Source organism: Notechis scutatus, chromosome 2 (assembly GCF_049901735.1).
Source record: "Notechis scutatus isolate UNSWTSFEM ecotype Mainland chromosome 2, rNotScu1.2, whole genome shotgun sequence".
In the NCBI taxonomy this organism is placed as follows: domain Eukaryota; kingdom Metazoa; phylum Chordata; class Lepidosauria; order Squamata; family Elapidae; genus Notechis; species Notechis scutatus.
In genome coordinates, this window is record NC_142010.1 from 181,719,720 (window position 1) to 181,739,620 (window position 19,901).

Genomic DNA, 19,901 nt, shown 5'->3' on the forward strand with positions numbered 1-19,901 from the left:
CTTACTGCTCTTTGAGAAACATACAAGCCAAAATTCTTGTGGTTAAGCTAAACTTGTGGTTAAGCATTTGAATCCAAGCTGTCCCTATCATCATCATCATCATCATCATCATCATCATCATCATGCAGTCAGCCAGATTTATTTATTTTATTTATTTATTTATTTATTTATTTGATTTGCCAATTGTTTACAAGATAGTAAGTATAAGTGTATACATAGTTGTGGATACATGAAATGGGTACATATAAGAAAAATAAAAGAAGAATAAGAGAAACAATAGGACAGGGACGGTAGGCACGTTGGTGCGCTTATGCACGCCCCCTACAGACCTCTTAGGAAAGGGGTGAGGTCAATAGTAGACAGTCTAAGGTTAAAGTTTTTGGGGTTTGGGGAAGAAACTACAGAGTCGGGTAGAGTATTCCAGACATTGACCACTCTGTTGCTGAAGTCGTATTTCCTGCAATCAAGTTTGGTGCGGTTAACTTTGAGTTTGTATCTATTGTGTGCTCTTGTGTTGTTATGGTTGAAGCTGAAGTATTCATTGACAGGTAGGACATTGCAATGTATGATTTTGTATACCATGCTTAAGTCAGACCGAAGACGGCGTAATTCAAGGTTTTCTAGTTTTAGAATTTCAAGTCTGGTGGCATAAGGTATTCTACAACGAGTAGAGGAGTGGAGAACTCTTCTTGTGAAATATTTCTGGACTTTCTCAATTGTGCTAATATCAGATACGTAATGAGGGTTCCAGACTGATGAACTGTATTCGAGTATTGGTCTAGCAAATGTTTTGTATGCTCTGGTTAGTAGTGTGATATTACCAGAGAAAAAGCTACGTAGGATTAGGTTAACAACTCTTAATGCCTTTTTGGCTATGTAGTTGCAGTGGGCTCTAGCACTTAGATCATTAGAGGTGAATATTCCAAGGTCCTTTACAGAGCTTGAGTCAGATGTTCAGACTGGATTTGGCATTTTTGGTTACCTATTGAATCCATACCAAGGACCTGAGATAGTCAAATCTGGATGTTTGACAGTGTTACAGATATTGTTGTTGTTATTGTTGTTATTGTTGTTGTTAACTTATTGCTTATTGTTCAAATTGGAACGGCTTTTCTTAAATCTCCGCTACTGATTTTAGTCCTAATATATATGGCAAATAGTAACATTAACTAGGGCTGTGCAATACATCAGAGTCAGATCAGAAAAGCTGCTGAAGAGCATGTGGAAGTTGGAAAATAACCTGCTGTGAGTTTTTAAGGTAGCTGTGTTTCCTGTAGTTATAGGACAGCTGTGGAAAGAATGGTGTGGTCATTGAAAAAGATGCAGTCCCTTTAAAGAGTTGCAAAGAGTTACTATATTAAAGAGTTACTATATTCCCATTCCCCTGTGCTTCATTCAAAACATCTTTCTGGAATAAAATTCAAAGCACTACACAATCATCACATAGAAAAGATTTAATTAATTTAGTTTAGTTTTGACTGAATTCACATAAAACTATTAAATCCAACAAACCCAATTTATATTAGACAGTTTAATTTGCCATATCCTAACACATTTATTGGTTCACTCAAAACCCAGGAGTGTCCTTTGACTTAAAAACTGTGATCTCTGACCTGTGGATAGAACTTTCTTTTTAAAATGCTGTATTTCTTCACAGAGGCAGAGAAATTTGTCATGTGGTCTGAAAATACCAATGAAAGCCCTCAGGTGAAAGCCACAGCTTTGGTGAGTGATATGATTTTACACATCAGCCTATGCATGTGTTTACACTAATAATTGGTTGCTGTTGATATTCTGTGCGATTATTTTAATTCTGTACTTTGATCCAAAATAGAATTATGACTGGGACTTTGAACAGGCAAAAATAAGAGAGTGCTTGTGAGTCATGTTTTATATCAAGGGTTCCCAACATCTGGGCCGCGGACCACTACTGGGCCATGGCCTATTTGAAACCAGGCTGAGAGGAAATGGCAAGCATGCACGCATGAAGCACCGCTCACATGAGTGTACACTTGCACATGAAGCTCCATTCCCACAAATGGAGGGCACATGCACCCTCACACAAGTGGAGCTATGCGTGCCCACATGACCTGCTGCTCACACACACACACAGGACCAGGCCACCAAGCTAGAAAGGTTAGGGACCATGGTTTATAGCTTTGCTGGCTGAGGAATTCTGGGAGTTGAAGTCCACAAGTCTTAAAGTTGCCAAGGTTGGACACCCCTGGTTTATACAGTTGCTTTCCTCTTTAATCTATCCAAGTTGTTCAAGAGATGAGAGAGTTTCAACTGAAACTTATAAAATGTTATCCATTTTATCACCCAGGCTCAGCAATAAAATGCAGATCTTTAAACACTTAACCCTCAATTAACTCTTGGTTTCACTTGCCCAAAGACTTGCAGATACAACTTGACTAGTCAGTTGGGTTGCGATAGGCAGCTATAGAAATTGAATAAATAGTAAATAAATAAATTAGCTTTGAATTTTAATGAAGATAGAAACAAAGGCTTAAACACAACTGTTGGCTGTTTTTTTGATAATCTCGGTAGTTTTTATATTTCAATTAGTCTTCTACTATGGTGTTTTACTTGTGACTAAGATCTTTCCATAGTGATGAATCTGCTCTGATATTTTTCTTGTTTAAATTTTTAAAAGTCTTTTTAGTGGTAATTTGATTACTTGATTCTATTTTTATTCATTTATTTTTCACATTTATTTATTTTTCACCTCCTATTCCCTTCAGATAGGGATGCTTGGCAGTATACAATAAAATGTTAAAATATATAGAATAGCATATAAGAATTAAATTTTTTAAAAATGTAGAATTTAAAAAGAGGCAATGATGGTTGAACCCTGTACAAAAATTCATTTACAAAACAGAGGAGGGCTCTCAGGGCTCCAACCAGCCCCACGGCTGTGTGTTCCTCTGGGCTCCCATTCAAGGCTGCAGAGTCATGTTTTACTCCTTTGTGGAAGGCCAGGGGCATGGGGTCCTGCTTCACCTCTGTGGGAAGAGTATAACATAAGGCGGGGACAATGGCAGAGGTGGCTCTCTTCCTAGATTCCACTAGTTGGAATTTTTTAATTGACAGATCTGCAACATACCTTCCCTTCCTGACCAGGTGGGATAGCCCAAGGCAATGAAACAATTTTATTATTAAAACTACTATTTTAACATAGGAACTGTGTCATACAATCTCTTACATTATTATCCTCATTGGGTCTTACTTAAATGCCCCCTGCATCCTGTTTTTCTGTCTTTTGTATATCAATATGAACAGCAAAAGAAGTTGTTTAGATTTTTCTGTAGATAGTGTAAGGAGTCCTCAGCTGTCCAGATGTTGCTGAACAGTGAATAATGGAGAAAATCAACTCTTAGTTTTCTCCATCATTCACAGTGTTGTCTGGATATACTGAGAGTTGGAGATCAGCTACATCTTCCCCCACCTTACCTGTATACTTACCCCTGAAAGAAACTTTCACTGAACTCTGTGATAGCCAAATCTTTAAGTTCTTAAGGCAAAAAATGTCCATGAATAATCTTGGGATGATAGTCAGAAGGGTAACTGGTATCTTTACACTGCATTCTAACAGACTAATAAGCAGATTACCAGGTCCCTCTGCTCTTCTTAAAAGGTCATTGAGTTCTTTCATAATGGCAGTTGACAAAAGGAAGGATTTTAGTTACTATTGCTTAGCTGTTCAATCCCTTCATTATATTTAGATTTGGGCCATTTCGTTTTTAAGCTTTTAGCAATAGTCTAGTTTCCATTTCTGGAAGATTGCATGAGCTGCAGTACAAAGAAGAAATGGTTAAATATTTTTTAATGGTTTAATAACTTCATCTGTTTTGCCTTCTCAGTAAAGATGTATATTAATTTATATTTTGGGCATTGGTTCTTGCCAATACTCAATTTGATTACAAGAAACTAAACTAACTTTATTTGTGTGTTTACTGATGTTTCAGTTCCAATAAAGAAATCAAATCTGTTTCTGTGAAAGATAAGAAGAAATGGGAAAGATACAGATAAAACATTCTTATAGATTATTTCCTGCATTCCAACATATTTCCTCCATTCCAAATACTTTATACATATGTAAGACACATGCTTTAGTCTAGTCTTCTTCAATCTGGCATTCTGCAGTTGTTGGGATTGCAACTATTTAAAATCCTTCAGCAATGGGGGCCCATGGTCTCAAAACATGTGGAAGATATTAAGTTGGTAAAAGTGCTGCAATCCATTCATTTTGCAGGGCTGGCAGTTTAGTTTTTTGAATAAAGGTCAGTCGCTCTCCCCAGTCACTGATCTTCAGGTTTTTTTAAATTGAGAGTCCTGTCAAAGTTAGTATAACCATTAGGCATAATTTTAGCCTACATAAACTGTAATGGTGATCCTACTTGCACATTGAATGCTAGATTAGATAAATTCATATTAAAAGGATATGTATTTCCCATGAAGGTTTCAACAGGTTCATTACCAATGAAAGCAAAAGGAATGTATTCTGTTTGTTCTTATAAAAGTTACTTCCCATTAAAAACATGGAAATTGATACTTCATACAGTATTATCAATCAGTCCTACAGTCCCTTGCCTATTTATTTTGTCATTGCCTAAATAAAGAAATAATCATGAGCAGAGATTAAAACAACTGAGGCGCTAGGGCTAAATGCAATTTTTTGAACAGCTGTGGTGTTGCCTGAAACAGTTCAACTGTCCTCAAACTTGCACATTCCTAATATCAAATACATGACTAGGGAGTTACTATGTTAACTACATCACATTTTAATTATGTTTAAATATAAACAAAGCAACATCAAATCTGCATTGTTTATGTCTGCAAAGCAATGTTCATTAAGATCTCCAAGAAATTGGAGTTGCATTACATTCTGCATAAGCAAACTGATGTTAAGATTTGATATTAAAAATTGTAATGTATAGAAATATTTATTTTCACCAGTAAAGTGTGAGGGCTTGCTTGCTTTTTAAGAAACTGAGTACAAGCTCTTAAAGAGCCTGGTGATACTGTGGTTAGAATGCAGTATTGCAGGCTAATTCTGCCTACATCATAGAGTTCGATCCTGAGGATGGGTTGGTATATAAGTCCAAGTGCTATGAATAGACTAGAATAGAATACAAGACAATACAACAGAATACAATACAATACTTTATTTGGCTAAGTGTGATTACACACACAAGGAATTTGTCTGTGGTGCATAAACTTCAGTGTACATGCAAAAAAAAACAAACCCAGAGTAATAATAATCATAACAATGATGCCAATAAGAGAAGGTAGTACAAAAGTTGTGAAGGATAATAATTATTGCTATTGCTACAGCACTCTGAGGTGAGAACTGGAGGTTTCTGGAGGAGAAACTATTGCTGAGTTAAGGTGAAATGGGCCTAAGTGAAAACTGGGTCTTATTCCATAAGACTGACTTGTTTGCCCAGAACTTTTTTTTCCCTATTTTTTCTGTGTGAATGTAGAAGTGTACCTGGAGAGGTGAGATGTCTCTAGTGGGGAAGGTGGGGGGATGAAAATGGCCTAAAGCCATTAATCCAGATGATTAATAGTCAGAAATAACAAGAGATTAAGAGGAGAAGATATCTGACATATATATTTGCAGTCTATTTTCCTATCTAATCTCCCTTCCCTCAAATATATGATACCAAGGATTTGATCATTGATGAAGAAGCCAACCTATCAGGTTGCCAGGTCAGGATTTCATGGCTTCTTATCAGCCCTGGGTCTGTTTCAAAATGCCATCATACCAATGCATAGGAAAGAAAATACCTTAATTTAGTTTTGCCTCGGGGTATAAGAAGGAAGGCCAGATACTGAGAAGAGGCACTATTACCTTGATATCATGGTAGCTCAGCATCTGATGAAACATGGTCTCATAGCATCATCTAACTTCTGCAAGTATGGAGGACCCATTATGATATTTTTTTCTGACAACTTATGAATGCTTGATACTTTGGCACAATTCAAAGTCTATTTGTTTATTTAATAAATCGGCCACCTGACTCCCAAACAAGAGTGCTTCTAGTTAAAAGAACAATGTGTAAAGAATACAACTGATTAAAAGAGCAAAATACCAAAACAAAAACAATCAGACCAAAACAAAGCAAAACCAAAAGGAGAATGTACAATCACTGTGTCCCCACAGCCTGGGAGATCAACTGCGTCTTCAATAATTTTGCAAGTAATGTAAGAATTGGTAGCCATATAAATTTCTAGAGAAGGATCATTTCAGAGGGAATAAGGTCCTTGATGATTTTTGGAATGGGGAAGCAGAACAGCCCATGTCACAATCACTCCAAGTGCCATTCTAACACTGAAGAGCATGAGCTTCTCTCTGATTTTTGGGAGAACTCCAGGCAATGAAACAAGTCAGGAGACATTAGGAACTAATAGTTTAGGTCTCACCAGGGAGTTGTCAGCCATATCTATTGTGTGATATGGAGGGCTGATAAGAAGGCTTATTGTATGGCCTCCAGCATGGTTTTTAAGATAGGCAAGGCTTTGCTGTCATCTGCCCTGAAATACCCAGTCCTGAAGTCCTTAAATTCAAATAGATTTATTTCAAAGATAAAATGTAATTTAAAAAGATTTGTAACAGCACCATTCCCTCAATCAAACAGACAGGTCTTCATAAAAAAGTATTTGAATTCATGCTAGGGGCCAAGTCTTAAACACTGAAAAATGAGAAGGTTTTCTTTTCTTTTTTAAATCTGTATTGATGCTTTAAGGAAAGCATTGTGACAGAGGCATCCAGCTCCCTGTTTCTCTTCTGAATAGCCTTTGGTGAAAGGAATTTCACTCAGTTCATGCACTTTAGTATGCCACAGTAAAAATGCTCAAGTATGTATTTTTGATTGAAGTCTATGACACTGATCATGTTGTAGCTAAAAAGGCCATGCTATAAACCATAGCTGAGTTTAGCTTTCACAGCTGTTGCTTGAAATTCTCTCACAATGCCCAGTGGATTTTTGTCCTTCAAAAACAAGTAAGTGAAATATGATTGTATTTTATACTGTATGTTGGATTTCCCTTAAGGGAGCATATACAAAAGACTACTAAATATCATAACTCCTTTTTATTGAACATAAGAATGTAGGTTTCTTTCTTTGAAAAATAGGCTGTAGTCCTGTATGAACATAAGCTCCGTTGACTCAGCAGGATTTCCTTCGCAGTCATGTAAAGTATTGAACCTCTTCTGGAAGGGAAAATGTATGATTTATCTAAGCTGAACCATGCCATATCATGCGTATGCAATGTATATTATTTTATATTCTACATTCAGCATAGCCTATACTAGTATAGTGGTTAAAATACTGAATTGAGTAATTATTGGTCAGTTTTTTTTTCTCAGTCCAAGCAATTTCATGAAAGAGCTAGATTGGTGATAAAATTTGGAGATCCTAATTTATAACTTTGAAGTCTTAAAAAAGCAGAATATAAATACAATCAACCAAGGCCAGTGACACATTAACGCATTTCTTAGTAACACTGCCTATAGGCAGATCTTCTTCTGCTGTATTCCAGCATCAATTGATTTCATCAGATAATTTCATCATCACTGTTTTCACACATCAAGCTAAGGCAAAATATAATTTGCTCAGCCATAATTGATCAAACCATGGCAGAACATGATGGCTGGTGAAAACTGAACCCTCAGTTTAATTCCATCAAATAGCTCTATGAAGATACTTCGCAGTAAGAATATCTGTACTGGTCTTTTAAGCTACATTATCAAATAACCATGTAATGGTTGCTTCCAAGCCTTTATAGTATCAATCCCATCTGTCTGCCCAATGCTTTGGGTTCATTCATTATATGTGTTCATATTACTATTATGCATTGCAAAAGGAAACATGTTTCATTAATTGACATCTACAAATGAGTAACTGCCAAATTATTTTTTCTAGATAGGTACCAGTAACATAATTGCTATTGCTTTGTTTGGTCCTTGGATGGAACAGATGGCAATAGCGTTTAGCATTTAGGGTTATATACTGCCCTATAACACTCTGTGGGGGCTTTACAATGTAGAAGTATTTGCATATTGCTTCCAATAATCTGGGTCTTCATTTTACCAACCTCAGAAGGATGGAAGGCTGACTCAACCTTGAGCCGGTCAGAATTGGTGTGCCTGCAATAGAGTTTGCCTGCAATACTGCACTTTAACCACAGCGCCACCATGGCTCTTACACATTTCTCTATAAAATGAATATTTAAATATTTAAATTGTAATGAAGTATAAGAAGAACCTTGTTGGGTCACAGAAAAACCATACGATTAACAGCAGCATGTTTCTCATGGTGGAAAATTGATGTTTATGATTTCCAAGCCCTGCTAAAGACAATAGTTTTTTTTTTCAGTTGTTCTTGCACAATAAATGTAAAACAATATGGTGTCACTGATAAAATTTTCTTCCATTAATTTGTCTAATCCTTTTTGGAAAGACCGAACTTCCTCACCAACAAATTCCACAAATTAGGTATTTTTTTTAAAAAAACACAACCTTGTAAAACCTCCAAGTCTCTGACCTATTGCTCAGTTTTCAGCTGAGAATCCTACTATTTAATTGAATTATTGATTATGCATTTATTGATTATTGATTAGAAGATAGATTTTCTCCAGGAGGATTTGTCTCAACCTGATCCTTGTCAGGGCTGTAATTAAGTCCATTCACCTTGCTGCTAGTTGTTATCCTCTCTTTCCTTTGAACTTTCTCAACATTTACTGAAAAAATCAACTACATAAGTCCAAAATAAATATTTTTCCATTATTTTGGGGGGGAAAAGCAATGTTTATTCCCTAATATCCTCAATGTACGTGCATTTTATACATCTCAATCACAAACCTATTTAAATGTCTATTTCATTTTTTCTTTTTCTTAGGGTCATGGGATCCTAATTTCTTGTATGGGGTCAAATTATTTTATTTTGTTGTTGTTGTAGGGAAGATGTGTCTACTTTTGGATACCTTGAGCTTCAGATACCTTTGACTTTGTTTGAACCCCCAGGCTTATACTGTACTTTTGTTTTTGAGACAGCTGTTATTATACCAGTTTGGTATGCCAAAAGAATTCTAAAATATTTGGTGGGGTTGCTCCAGTATGCATCATTTTGCTCTTGCTTATATTGAAGTTCATTTGCCATTTTTGCAAACCATCCATGTAATTCAGTATGATTGAGTTCAAAACCGTGTAAGAGACTATAGAGAAACCCACAGGATAGAGCTGCCTTTGACTTGATAGCTCTAAAGAAGAAACACGAATGCTTTGGCTTAACAAAATATCAGCAACAGGGACCATTCCCTGGTCACCCCTGTTATTCTAAACACCAGCTGCTCTTTTGCCTCCACTATAGGGACCAGCTGCCCAATGGAGGCACATGGCAGAAAGGACATGAAAAGAAACCACCTGTTCACCCATTTTGAAAAAGGCTGTTTCTTTGTCTTTATTGTTTGGGACATATGGATTTGTAATAAGCGGACTTGTTATTATCCTTACGTATTCTTACAAGGCAGAGACAAGCAACATAAAGTAGAAATAAATAGGCAAGTTGTATGATTAAAAGCCCTTCATTATGTTCTGTATCACTTGCTAGTTGTATTACTTTGGCCGACAGGTAGAAGATACTATAGTGTGTGTGTTTCCCCTCTTTATTTATATGTTTTAATCCATACACATGCAAATAAATATATTAGAAGAAATTCAAAACTATACTTTTTATTGATCTGCTAATTATGGATTAAAAAGGAAGATATTTTTTTTTTAAAAAGGGCAAGGGATCACTGAAAAAATGTGAAGTCCTTTATTGATACTCTAAGGAACCAGAACAGTTTAATTTTCTTTGTAAGATTGCTACTCTATGCATACTTATTTTCCACTAAATCTACCCTTAGGACAGTACAGTAAATATTATGGGTGGCAAGTAAACATTCCCTATAGAAAAGCCAAAAAATTTCTACAGGACCTATTTAGCCTACTTATTGAATTATTTTGTTTTTTTCTCTATTACATCTACACTGCCTGCCTATAATATTGTATATTCCTGCATAATAATGTAAATGTGAATTGTGAACTTCAGAATTTCTATGGCGCTATTGTGTGACAGATTCATTAGAATTTCATGAAACACACAAAGAATGAATGACTAATATATTTCTGCAAATGCTAGTGTTCCTTTTTGCAAATTCCCAGCTGAGAACTGTTTCAGAAGAAAAGACTAAAATGAGGGGGAACTTCCATTTTCCACTGCAAGTTAACAAATGAAATCATCCACGTTAAAAGGCATCCATTCTTCTTGAGAAATGAAGTTTTAAAAAGTAGTTTATTAATATAGTTGTTTTCCTGGATCAGACAGGTTCAGATATATGAAGAGGGTCAGTATAATATAAATATGATGAGCTTGCGTGCACCTTGGATTCAGCAGCTTGCATTTTCACATATGGAATTTCACTAACTTACATACAGCTGTATTATTCTATAACTTTAATTAATTGGGCAACTTTTTAAAGGAAGCATGTTAACTATAGTAACCAGCACTGTGTTAGCATGTGATCCCCTGAGGTTTAACACTGGGTGGGCTGTAATGAAGGTTTAATTATTTCACTTTTGGTTAGACACCTTTAAGTTATGGGAAAGTTATACAGTAGCCAGGTTTCTAATAGTAGCCAGCTATTTTGAATTTGAAAGACCACAGAAAAATTAACATCTCATTAAACAGCCATGCAGATAAAGGTTGGCTCCATGCACACTAATTAATGTTTGCACCAGGCATGTCATGTGAACAGGGTCTGTATCACATGTGAACAGGGTCTGTATCACTGGTAATGGATTGGAAGTAGTTAATCCAAAGAGCAAGTCTGTCAAAGCTCTGGTTAGTAAAATTTATTAAGAAGAGGGTTAAATTAGGAAAAGCAATAGGAAGCTCTAATCTAAACCTTGATTATAAAAGCAACTTTCTGGTTTGCACCACTAGTTGGCTCAATGTTGCTTTATATATCAACAGGGAACCTAAGCCCAAGCCTTAATGTACTTTCTTTGCTTTTGGCAAGTCATAGCGTATTCAATAAACCATGACTAAATGAGTCATGATTTGGCATAATCAGTTGGAAACCAGTCAAAGTGTTTATATCTCAGCATCTCCGTGTTTGCCTTCTAACTTGAGGATATGTGTTCTTCAGATATGAATTTGTAGTAAACAGATTGTCAGTCATATACTCTCCTTCAATGATAGATAGTATTAGCTTTGTAACTGTGTTTCTGCTACATTTCACTTGGCTGAATCCGTCTCAAGTCATTCAATCTGCATTGATTTAAGGCTAGTTGAAGCAGTTTTTTCCTTGTGTTTAGCCACTTTAGTATCTGAAAGCAGGAGGTATGACAATAAAAACCTAACAGGTGCTTCAGACCATTTTTGTTTCACTATTGCAGTTATTTTAAAACGACAGGCAACGTACAGGTTGCGTTAATATGTGATGCTTGATTTCCTTGGTGGTTTATTAATAGTTTCCTGTCTAATTAGTATTAATTGAATGCATTCCAAATATAGGAAATAGGAAAATTGGAACACCAAAATGTTATGCTATATGCACCAAAAATAGCCTCATCCATATTTAGATTCATGGAAAGAGAAGTGACTCTATTAAATTTGCAACTGTTAAGAAGCTCACTTTTAATATTCATCTGTGTAATTAGGCTGCTATTCCTGGTTTTAAAAAAGAGGACTATTCTATAACATGCAAAGATTCTTTCCAGTTGCCCTCAGTTCCTCTGACCTCCTTGACCCATCCACATGGGTTTTTGGCAACAATATAAAAGTGGTTTGCATTGCTTCCCTCTGGGTTGTTCTTTTTTAAATTCTCAGTCTGCTCTATTGCATTAGTTTTCCTTGGATGTCTAAGAAGGCCTGATCTCGTTTAACTTCCAAATCCAGAAAAGGATAGCCAGATGCTGCCACATATGGAAATATTGCATTAACAAAAATTACATTACATTCAGTGTAATGGTCTTTTATACATTTGTCATCTATAAACTCCAGTGAATGGGTTTAAAAATAAGGTGTACAAAAGTCTGAATGCAATCTATTGTAATCTTTTATGGCAATCTTCTGCAATAAAAGGATAAGAATCCCTTTGATCAATGATGGGATTCCAAGCAAGAACTTAAAATTTCAGACCCAGTGTTGTCTATTTTAAGAAATTACACATAAATGTTTAGGACAGGCTCAGAGATGAATGCAATTAAGCTTGAAATGAAGGCATTTGCAATAACAGTTTTGTAATTTCTTCATTTTAACAACACATGAGAATCCCATTACTAGAGGACATGTAAAAACCAACCCAGAATTATCACTTGGAGAAGAAGAACTGGACACAATGACTCCTCCTGTTATTGCCATTGAGGAATGTTAGGGCAATGTCTCAATATAGCCTACAAAATAAAATTAGCTGTGAACTAAAATATTTTGAGAACGTTCTTAGGGAAATTGTTTTGGTATGAACAGATTCATATGAGTCAATCCATGTGCAATAAAGACTAAAAGCAGAGTTAAATGACTTGGAAGAAAGGACTTGAAAAGATTGAATCAACTTCTTGTTATTTTGTCTGAGTGTTTTTGTGGTCAAAATGCCCTTCACTATCATGTTTTCATTTTTTTCTGGAGAATAATGGCAGTTTTGCCATTATTGTCTCTTCCCACTCCCAAAAATGTTTGTAACCTGAATTTTTCTCTTCTGACTCAATACTGCTTATACCAATGTGTGTATCAGTCAGATGTTCTCAATAATGACACCCACACAGAACTAGTCTCTCAAGGTTTGCCTTCCTAACTTGTAAAGAATTTGACTGGAGGGTAAGAAGCTTTTTCCTCCTCTTATTTTAAAGTATTTCCAGATTGATAAAAGTCATTGGTTTAAAGGAGCTAAGTTTTTTAATTGATCAAAGTTGCATTATTGTTATTATACATTTTAACTACATTAATATCCACATTACGGTTTCCAGAAAAGTGTTAGGTAAATATAATGAATTGACACATTCATTGCAACGGGATTCATTCATTTCAATGTTTCTTAAACTTGCCAATTTTAAGATGTCTAAACTTCAAATCCCAGAACTCTTAATTTAAGAAGTTCACACTTCTTCACACATCTTCAAGTTTCCAGGAACGCTGATTTATCTGGTTCCTGTTTTTCTACTGCTGTTAATTAAGGCTAGTTTCCTCTATTGGCTTAATCTAGAAATAATTCCCACTAAATTTAATAGAATACACCTTAGAGTAGATATTATTTAGGTTACCCTGTAAGAATATAATGGCACTTAATAACAATAATATAATAATGAAGTATCTGGGCAGCTGAATCAGTAACAGGTATTCCATGATTCTCCAAATATTTCTAAACTTCATCTCAGAATTAGAGAATTATGTGGTGATTATTTAGCAACACTTGGAAGGTTACATGCTCACCTTTAAATGTTTAGATCAGCCTGCTACTTGATGCAGGTAGTCCTCCACTTACAACCATTCCTTTAATGGCATGTGAAGTTACAACAGCACTGAAAAAAGTCACTGTTCCTCACACTTACAAACATGGCAGCATTCCCATGGTTACATAATCAAAATTTGGGCCCTTGATAAGCAGCATATATGTATAATAGTTTCAGCAACCCTGTGGTCCTATGATCACCATTTGCGACCTTCCCAACTGGCTTCTGAAAACAAGGAAAGCTGTATTGTTTAATGACTCCACGATTCACTTAACAACTGCCGTGATTTGCTTAACAACCATGGCAAAAAGGTTGTTGTAAAATTGGCCACGATTCACTTCACTTGATTAGCAACAGAAATGCTGATCCCAATTCTAATGTAAGTTGAGGACTATCTATATCAGTGATGGCTAATCTTCGTGGTGGGATTCAAAAACTTCTACTACGGGTTCTGTGGGCATGGCTTGGTGGGTGTGGCCATGTGACTGGGTGGGCGTGGCTTTTTTTGCAGCCTCCACCTGTTTTTTGGGAGCTTCCTAGCCACAGAGAGGCCTCGGAGGGGGGTCGTTTTTGCTCCCCCAAGTCTTCTCTGGGGCTCTGGAAGAAAAGGAACAGAGCATGGGAGGGGCATTCAGCACCCCTCCAAGCTCCGTTTTGGGAGCTTCCTAGCCTCAGAGAAGCCTCTGGGGGGGTGTTTTTGCTCCCCTAAGGCTCCTCTGGGGCTCTGGAAGGCAAAAAATGGAGGGGGGGGGCTGAGTTCCTCCCTCCATTTTTTGCCTTCATGGGCCTCAGCAAGGGGAATCCCGGCACAGTTGACCTTATCTACAGATGATTATCGGGAGGGGAAAAAAAGAAATACACACCTTAGGCAAATGTCAGGCAGGCAGGCAGGGTGAACGAGCATTGGGCGGGAGGGCGACCGGGTGGGGGGCGTGGCCAGCCAGAACTTACTATCGGTTCAGCGACCCACGCCAAATTCTTGCTACTGGTTCGCCCAATCCGGTGCGAACCAGCTGAATACCACCACTGTAACCTTCCCGTCCTCGCATGCCAAAAGTGTGCATGCGCCTGTGCGCACAAACACCCGTAAGGCAATGCACGCAGTCCCCCCAGATCATGCACACACAACCCACCGTGCACATGCTACACGTCTCTGCGCAAGCGCACATGACCCCCCATGTGCACCGTGCATTTCTGCACATGTGCATGACCCCCCTGCACCCCCTGCACCTTTCTGCGCATGCATCTCCTGCGCCCTCCGCAAATCTGCGGCAGCTACCCAATGATCAGCTGGCGGGCAGGTGGAAAGTGCGCATGTGCAGTGGACCTGCTCCGGGGCAATGGCTCAGATGCCATAGGTTCGCCTTCACGGACCTATATAATACAGCATCAATTAAAAACATAAAGGAGAAGTTTACATTTGTTATTTCTGCTGAAAAGCTTGAGATATTGTTTTACTTTTTCTGGTTGGATGGAGTTGTTGCTGTTTTGTTCTTATATTTGCGTATGTTTTTTTTTCTTTGTAAGCCACCCAAGTTAAAGAGTTGGGTGGCCCCCAAATGTAAATAAATAAATACTAAGTAAATAAGTAATCAATGCATTTGAACCTTACTTCAACCATATTTTTACAAGATAGATTCAGGGTTAGGCTTAGCTTTTAGCCTTAACAGTTGTCTGCAATGTGAAGATAATAATATAGTTCAACCTTAGAGCATTGTTGTAACACAAAGTTACAACCAAGAGTTATAGAAATATATTCTTCTAGAATTGGAGTGCCAGTAACAAGTACTATTCAACAGTAATCTTTTAAAATATCTTCCTCCCTTCCCTGGAAAAATTATCCTTCTTTTGATTCTTAAACAATATTTTCCATTCTGGCAGCCTCCACATATGTTGAGATTATGGCTCCCAGAACTGATAACAGATATGTGAGGCAGGCTGTCCATGACCATTGGGAAGTTCTCCGAGCAAGAGCTCTTACAATCAAACCAGATTCAAACCCATTCATTTCAATTGCATCATTTAATTAAATAAATAGGAGTTGCCATTGGATTGTTCATATTCAACAGCAAAATATTCTGGTCTGGCCCAATTGTGATGTTCAGGAATAGTCTTCCAATCTGGTGACTTTAGATTGGTTAGTCTACAATCGCAATAACAACTGAGCTAGCAAAATATGAACTTAGAACGTTCCTTGTAATAACTATGGGGAAACAATTAAAGTTTTTCCCTTAAGACATAGGCTCTACCATACTTCATACTAATTCCCATTTTCTTTGTCCCATTTGCGGTTTTCAAAGTAGTAGTAATCTCTATCTACAGGTGAAACTCAAAAAATTAGAATATCGTACAAAAGTTCATTTATTTCAGTAATGCAACTTAAAAGGTGAAACTAATATATAAGATAGACTCATTACATGCAAAGCAAGATAGTTCAAGCCATGATTTGTCATAATTGTGAAAACCTCATGAAAACCCCAAATCCACAATCTCAGAAAATTAGAATATTACATGCAATAAATAAAACAAGGATTGTATATAGAACAATATCGGACCTCTGAAAAGTATAAGCATGCATATGTACTCAGTACTTGGTTTGGGCCCCTTTTGCAGCAATTACTGCCTCAATGCGGCGTGGCATGGAAGCTATCAGCCTGTGGTGAGGTGTTATGGAAGACCAGGATGCTTCAACAGCGGCCTTCAGCTCTTCTGCATTGTTCAGTCTCATGTCTCTCATCTTTCTCTTGGCAATGCCCCATAGATTCTCTATGGGGTTCAGGTCAGGCGAGTTTGCTGGCCAATCAAGCACAGTAATCCCACGGTCATTGAACTAGGTTTTGGTGCTTTTGGCAGTGTGGGCAGATGCCAAGTCCTGCTGGAAAATGAAGGCAGCATCCCCATAAAGCTCGTCTGCGGAAGGAAGCATGAAGTGCTCCAAAATTTCCTGGTAGGCAGCTGTGTTGACCTTGGACTTAATGAAGCACAGTGGACCAACACCAGCAGATGACATGGCTCCCCAAATCAACACAGACTGTGGAAACTTCACACTGGACTTCAAGCATCTTGCAGTGTGTGCCTCTCTCCATTCTTCCTCCAGACTCTGGGTCCTTGGTTTCCAAATGAGATGCAAAAGTTGCTCTCATCAGAAAAGAGGACTTTGGACCACTGAGCAACAGACCAGTTCTGTTTTTCTTTAGCTCAGGTAAGATGCTTCTGACATTGTTCAGGAGAGGCTTGACAAGAGGAATACGACATTTGAAGCCCATGTCCAGGATCCATCTGTGTGTGGTGACTCTTGATGCACTGACTCCAGCCTCAGTCCACTCCTTGTGAAAGTCCCCAACACTTTTGAATGGCCTTTTCCTGACAATCCTCTCCAGGCTGCAGTCATCCCTGTTGCTTGTGCACCTTTTTCTTCCACACTTTTCCCTTCCATATAACTTTCTATGAATGTGCTTTGATACAGCACTTTGGAAACATCCAACTTCTTTTGCAATTACCTTTTGAGGCTTTCCCTCCTTATGGAGGGTGTCAATGAGCGTTTTCTGCACAACTGTCAGCTCAGCAGTCTTTCCCATGATTATGATTCCTACTGAACCAGACTGAGAGACCATTTAAAGGCCCAGAAACCCTTTGCAGGTGTTATGGCTTAAGTAGCTGATTAGAGTGGGACACTTTGAGCCTAGAATATTGAACCTTTTCACAATATTCTAATTTTCTGAGATTGTGGATTTGGGGTTTTCATGAGCTGTAAGCCATAATCATCTCAATTATGACACATCATGGCTTGAACTATCTTGCTTTGCATGTAATGAGTCTATCTCATATATTAGTTTCACCTTTTAAGTTGCATTACTGAAATAAATGACCTTTTCCAAATATTCTAATTCTTCAAGTTTCACCTGTATCTATCCATCCACTCACCCATCCATCTATCATCTATCTATCTATATAATCAATCTATCTGTCTGTCAATCAAACAATCAATCTAGCCTCAAAAGACAAAACTTAATCACACAAAGTTGTAGCTGGATAGACCTAGTAATTCAGCTTTTTCCAAGTTGGAGATTTCCAAGGGCTTTGAAATGCAACTTCCATCATCCTCTGCCAGGGTAAGCTGATGTGCTCAGGAGGCTGGGAATGATGGGATTTCTCTCCATTTCTTGTGGGCAGAAGATGGACCTCTATGATCCCCCAATATTTATTAGGGTGACCCCTCTCTCCTCAGAAGAAAGGTGCGCGCGCTGTTTTAACCGTCCCGTCAGCTAAACCCCATCGAGTCAATGGGGCTAGGATGAAACCTGGGCCACCAGGAGCCCCCTTTTTTGTGTGCCCCTTCCCCAACTAGGGCGGGCGAAGCAGCCGCTCTATTAGCGCCTCTGGAATGGCTGTTGAGGTAACCCGAAGAGGCAGCCTCTTTTCAAACCCACCCCCGCCCCCCTTTTAAACGCGTCCTGCCGGGCGGCGACAGGGACCGCGGAGAGCAAAAGCGGCGCCCCGTTTCCTCTGCGCTCTTTTTTTTCATTTTGTATTCAATCGGCAGCGGAGGCGCCTGGAAAAGGAGCCGAGGAGCTGCAGCAACGTTGCAGGCGAGCCGAAAAAGGGGAAAAAAAGAAGGAAGGAAGGAAGGAAGGAAGGAAGGAAGAAAGAAAGAAAGAAAGAAAGAAAGAAAGAAAGAAAGAAAGAAAGAAAGAAAGAAAGAAAGAAAGAAAGAAAGAAAGAAAGAAAGAAAGAAAGAAAGAAAGAAAGAAAGAAAGAAAAAGCTTTCCAGCCGGCTTCGGCGTGGCGCGTGAAGCCGACCCACCGCCTCCTTCCCCCTCACCGACGGGGGTGAACTGACGCGCTGCACCATCACTTCCCAAAAGAGATTTCCAGACTTGGAAGCAGCCCGCCACGAAGAAGGAGGAGGAGGTGGAGGAGGAAGCGAAGACGAGCGCCGGCTGCTCCTGCTGCTGTTTCGCGCTCTCCGCCCCCTTCCCGCGTCTTGACGCAGAGACAGAGAGAGGGAGAGAAGCGGGGAAAGGAACCGCGCCGTCCGGCTGGGAACCCAAAGGCAAAAAGCGGGAGAGTAGCGGCGGCTGGAGAAACCAGAGGCGGAGACCGAGGTAGCTAATCTTCTCCCCCTGCCCACGCTCCCCCCTCCCCTCCCCTACTCCAACCTTGGCGCCAAGGGCACCCTTTCTCTCGTCCTTTATAGGGCGGGGGCAATAGTTGCGGGGCGAGAGGCGCGACGTTGCCCCCCATCTTTCTAATGCGGGGGGCGTCAGGCGCTGCTTTATTTTTATTTTATTTTATTTTATTTTTTTTATGGCGCGGGTGCGAGCGAAGGATCGCTGCTTGCCGAGAAAGAAAGGGAAGCCGCCGTGGGGTGGGCAGGAAGCGAGCTGTTCTCCCACAACTGCCTTTTGATGGCCGTCCCTTCCCTCCTTCCTTCCCAGCCTTAACGCCAAAAGGGAAAAAGGTTTGGGAGCGTTTCGGAGTGGGCTTCTTGGCGGGGCGGGGCGGAGGGCTTTTCGGAGTGCCTCACAGCCCCGAGGCGAGCGCGCCGCGGGATTTTTTTCGCTGCCCGGTTGTGCCCCGCGCGTCTGTTTAATAACGTGTGTATTGAATGCGGTCATTCTGTATAGAGTAGACCTACTCGGAAGGAACTCCCTCCGTTTTCGGGTCCAAGGGGGGGCGGGGAACTGGTTTCCGAGGAATTGTGTGGAAGGTTATAGCTTGAAAACAAAGCTACCCAAGAATCCCAGACCCTTTGCTTGGAATAATCGCCCCACAAATAAATGTATGGCCCCAAGCTTTGCCTGTGATAAAGAGAGTAAAAGGGCCATGTTACTTGGCTGCATGACCTTGATGTAGAGGTAAGTGGAATACAAAACAGTAAACCGGTATAAATGTTCTAGAAAAGGAACAGGCTCTTTTCCCTCCTATCCCTGCGTTAACCTTGAATGCCTGCAAAAGTGGCTTTAAACTCCTGTGGGAGCCTTCTAGTCTAGTGGGCTTTGGCAGAGGATTTAGGCTCAGACAGTACAGATAATTCAGTGTTAGATGGGACTGTAAAGCTGTGAATCAAACAAGTGTAAAGATGTGGCTGATACACTGTATTAGTAATTCAGTCTTTCCCAGTAAATATCGATTCGCCTACTTCATTCAGAATGGGCCATAATGGAAGGCTTGTGTGTGTGTGTGTGTGTGTGTGTGTGTGTGTGTGTGTGTGTGTTTCGGAGTCTTAGGAAGGTGAGAGAATGGCAGAATTTTGATATGAGAAGTAGAGAGTGAAAATTGAATTGGTGAGTCAACCTTAGACTTTGGAAGAGAGAGCGCTGCAGGAATATCAAAGAGTTGTAAGCGCAATAGGTCATCTCTCTGCATGTGAAGGAGAAAGCGAAATGAAGGACAGAAA

General features: G+C 39.1%; 1 protein-coding gene across 6 annotated transcripts in view; it reads left to right on the forward strand.

Moving 5' to 3' along the window:
• Window positions 1–19,901, forward strand: part of PALM2AKAP2 (PALM2 and AKAP2 fusion) — a 248,614-nt gene that overhangs the window by 145,534 nt on the left and 83,179 nt on the right. For 5 of the 6 annotated variants that reach the window (XM_026672320.2, XM_087957561.1, XM_026672319.2 and 2 more), the window contains one exon: window positions 1,658–1,725. In XM_026672320.2, the coding sequence (XP_026528105.2) occupies window positions 1,658–1,725 (68 nt within the window). Of the gene's footprint in view, window positions 1–1,657; window positions 1,726–18,141; window positions 18,607–19,901 lie in introns of those variants that run through there. The other variant, XM_026672323.2, reaches the window with a different exon arrangement.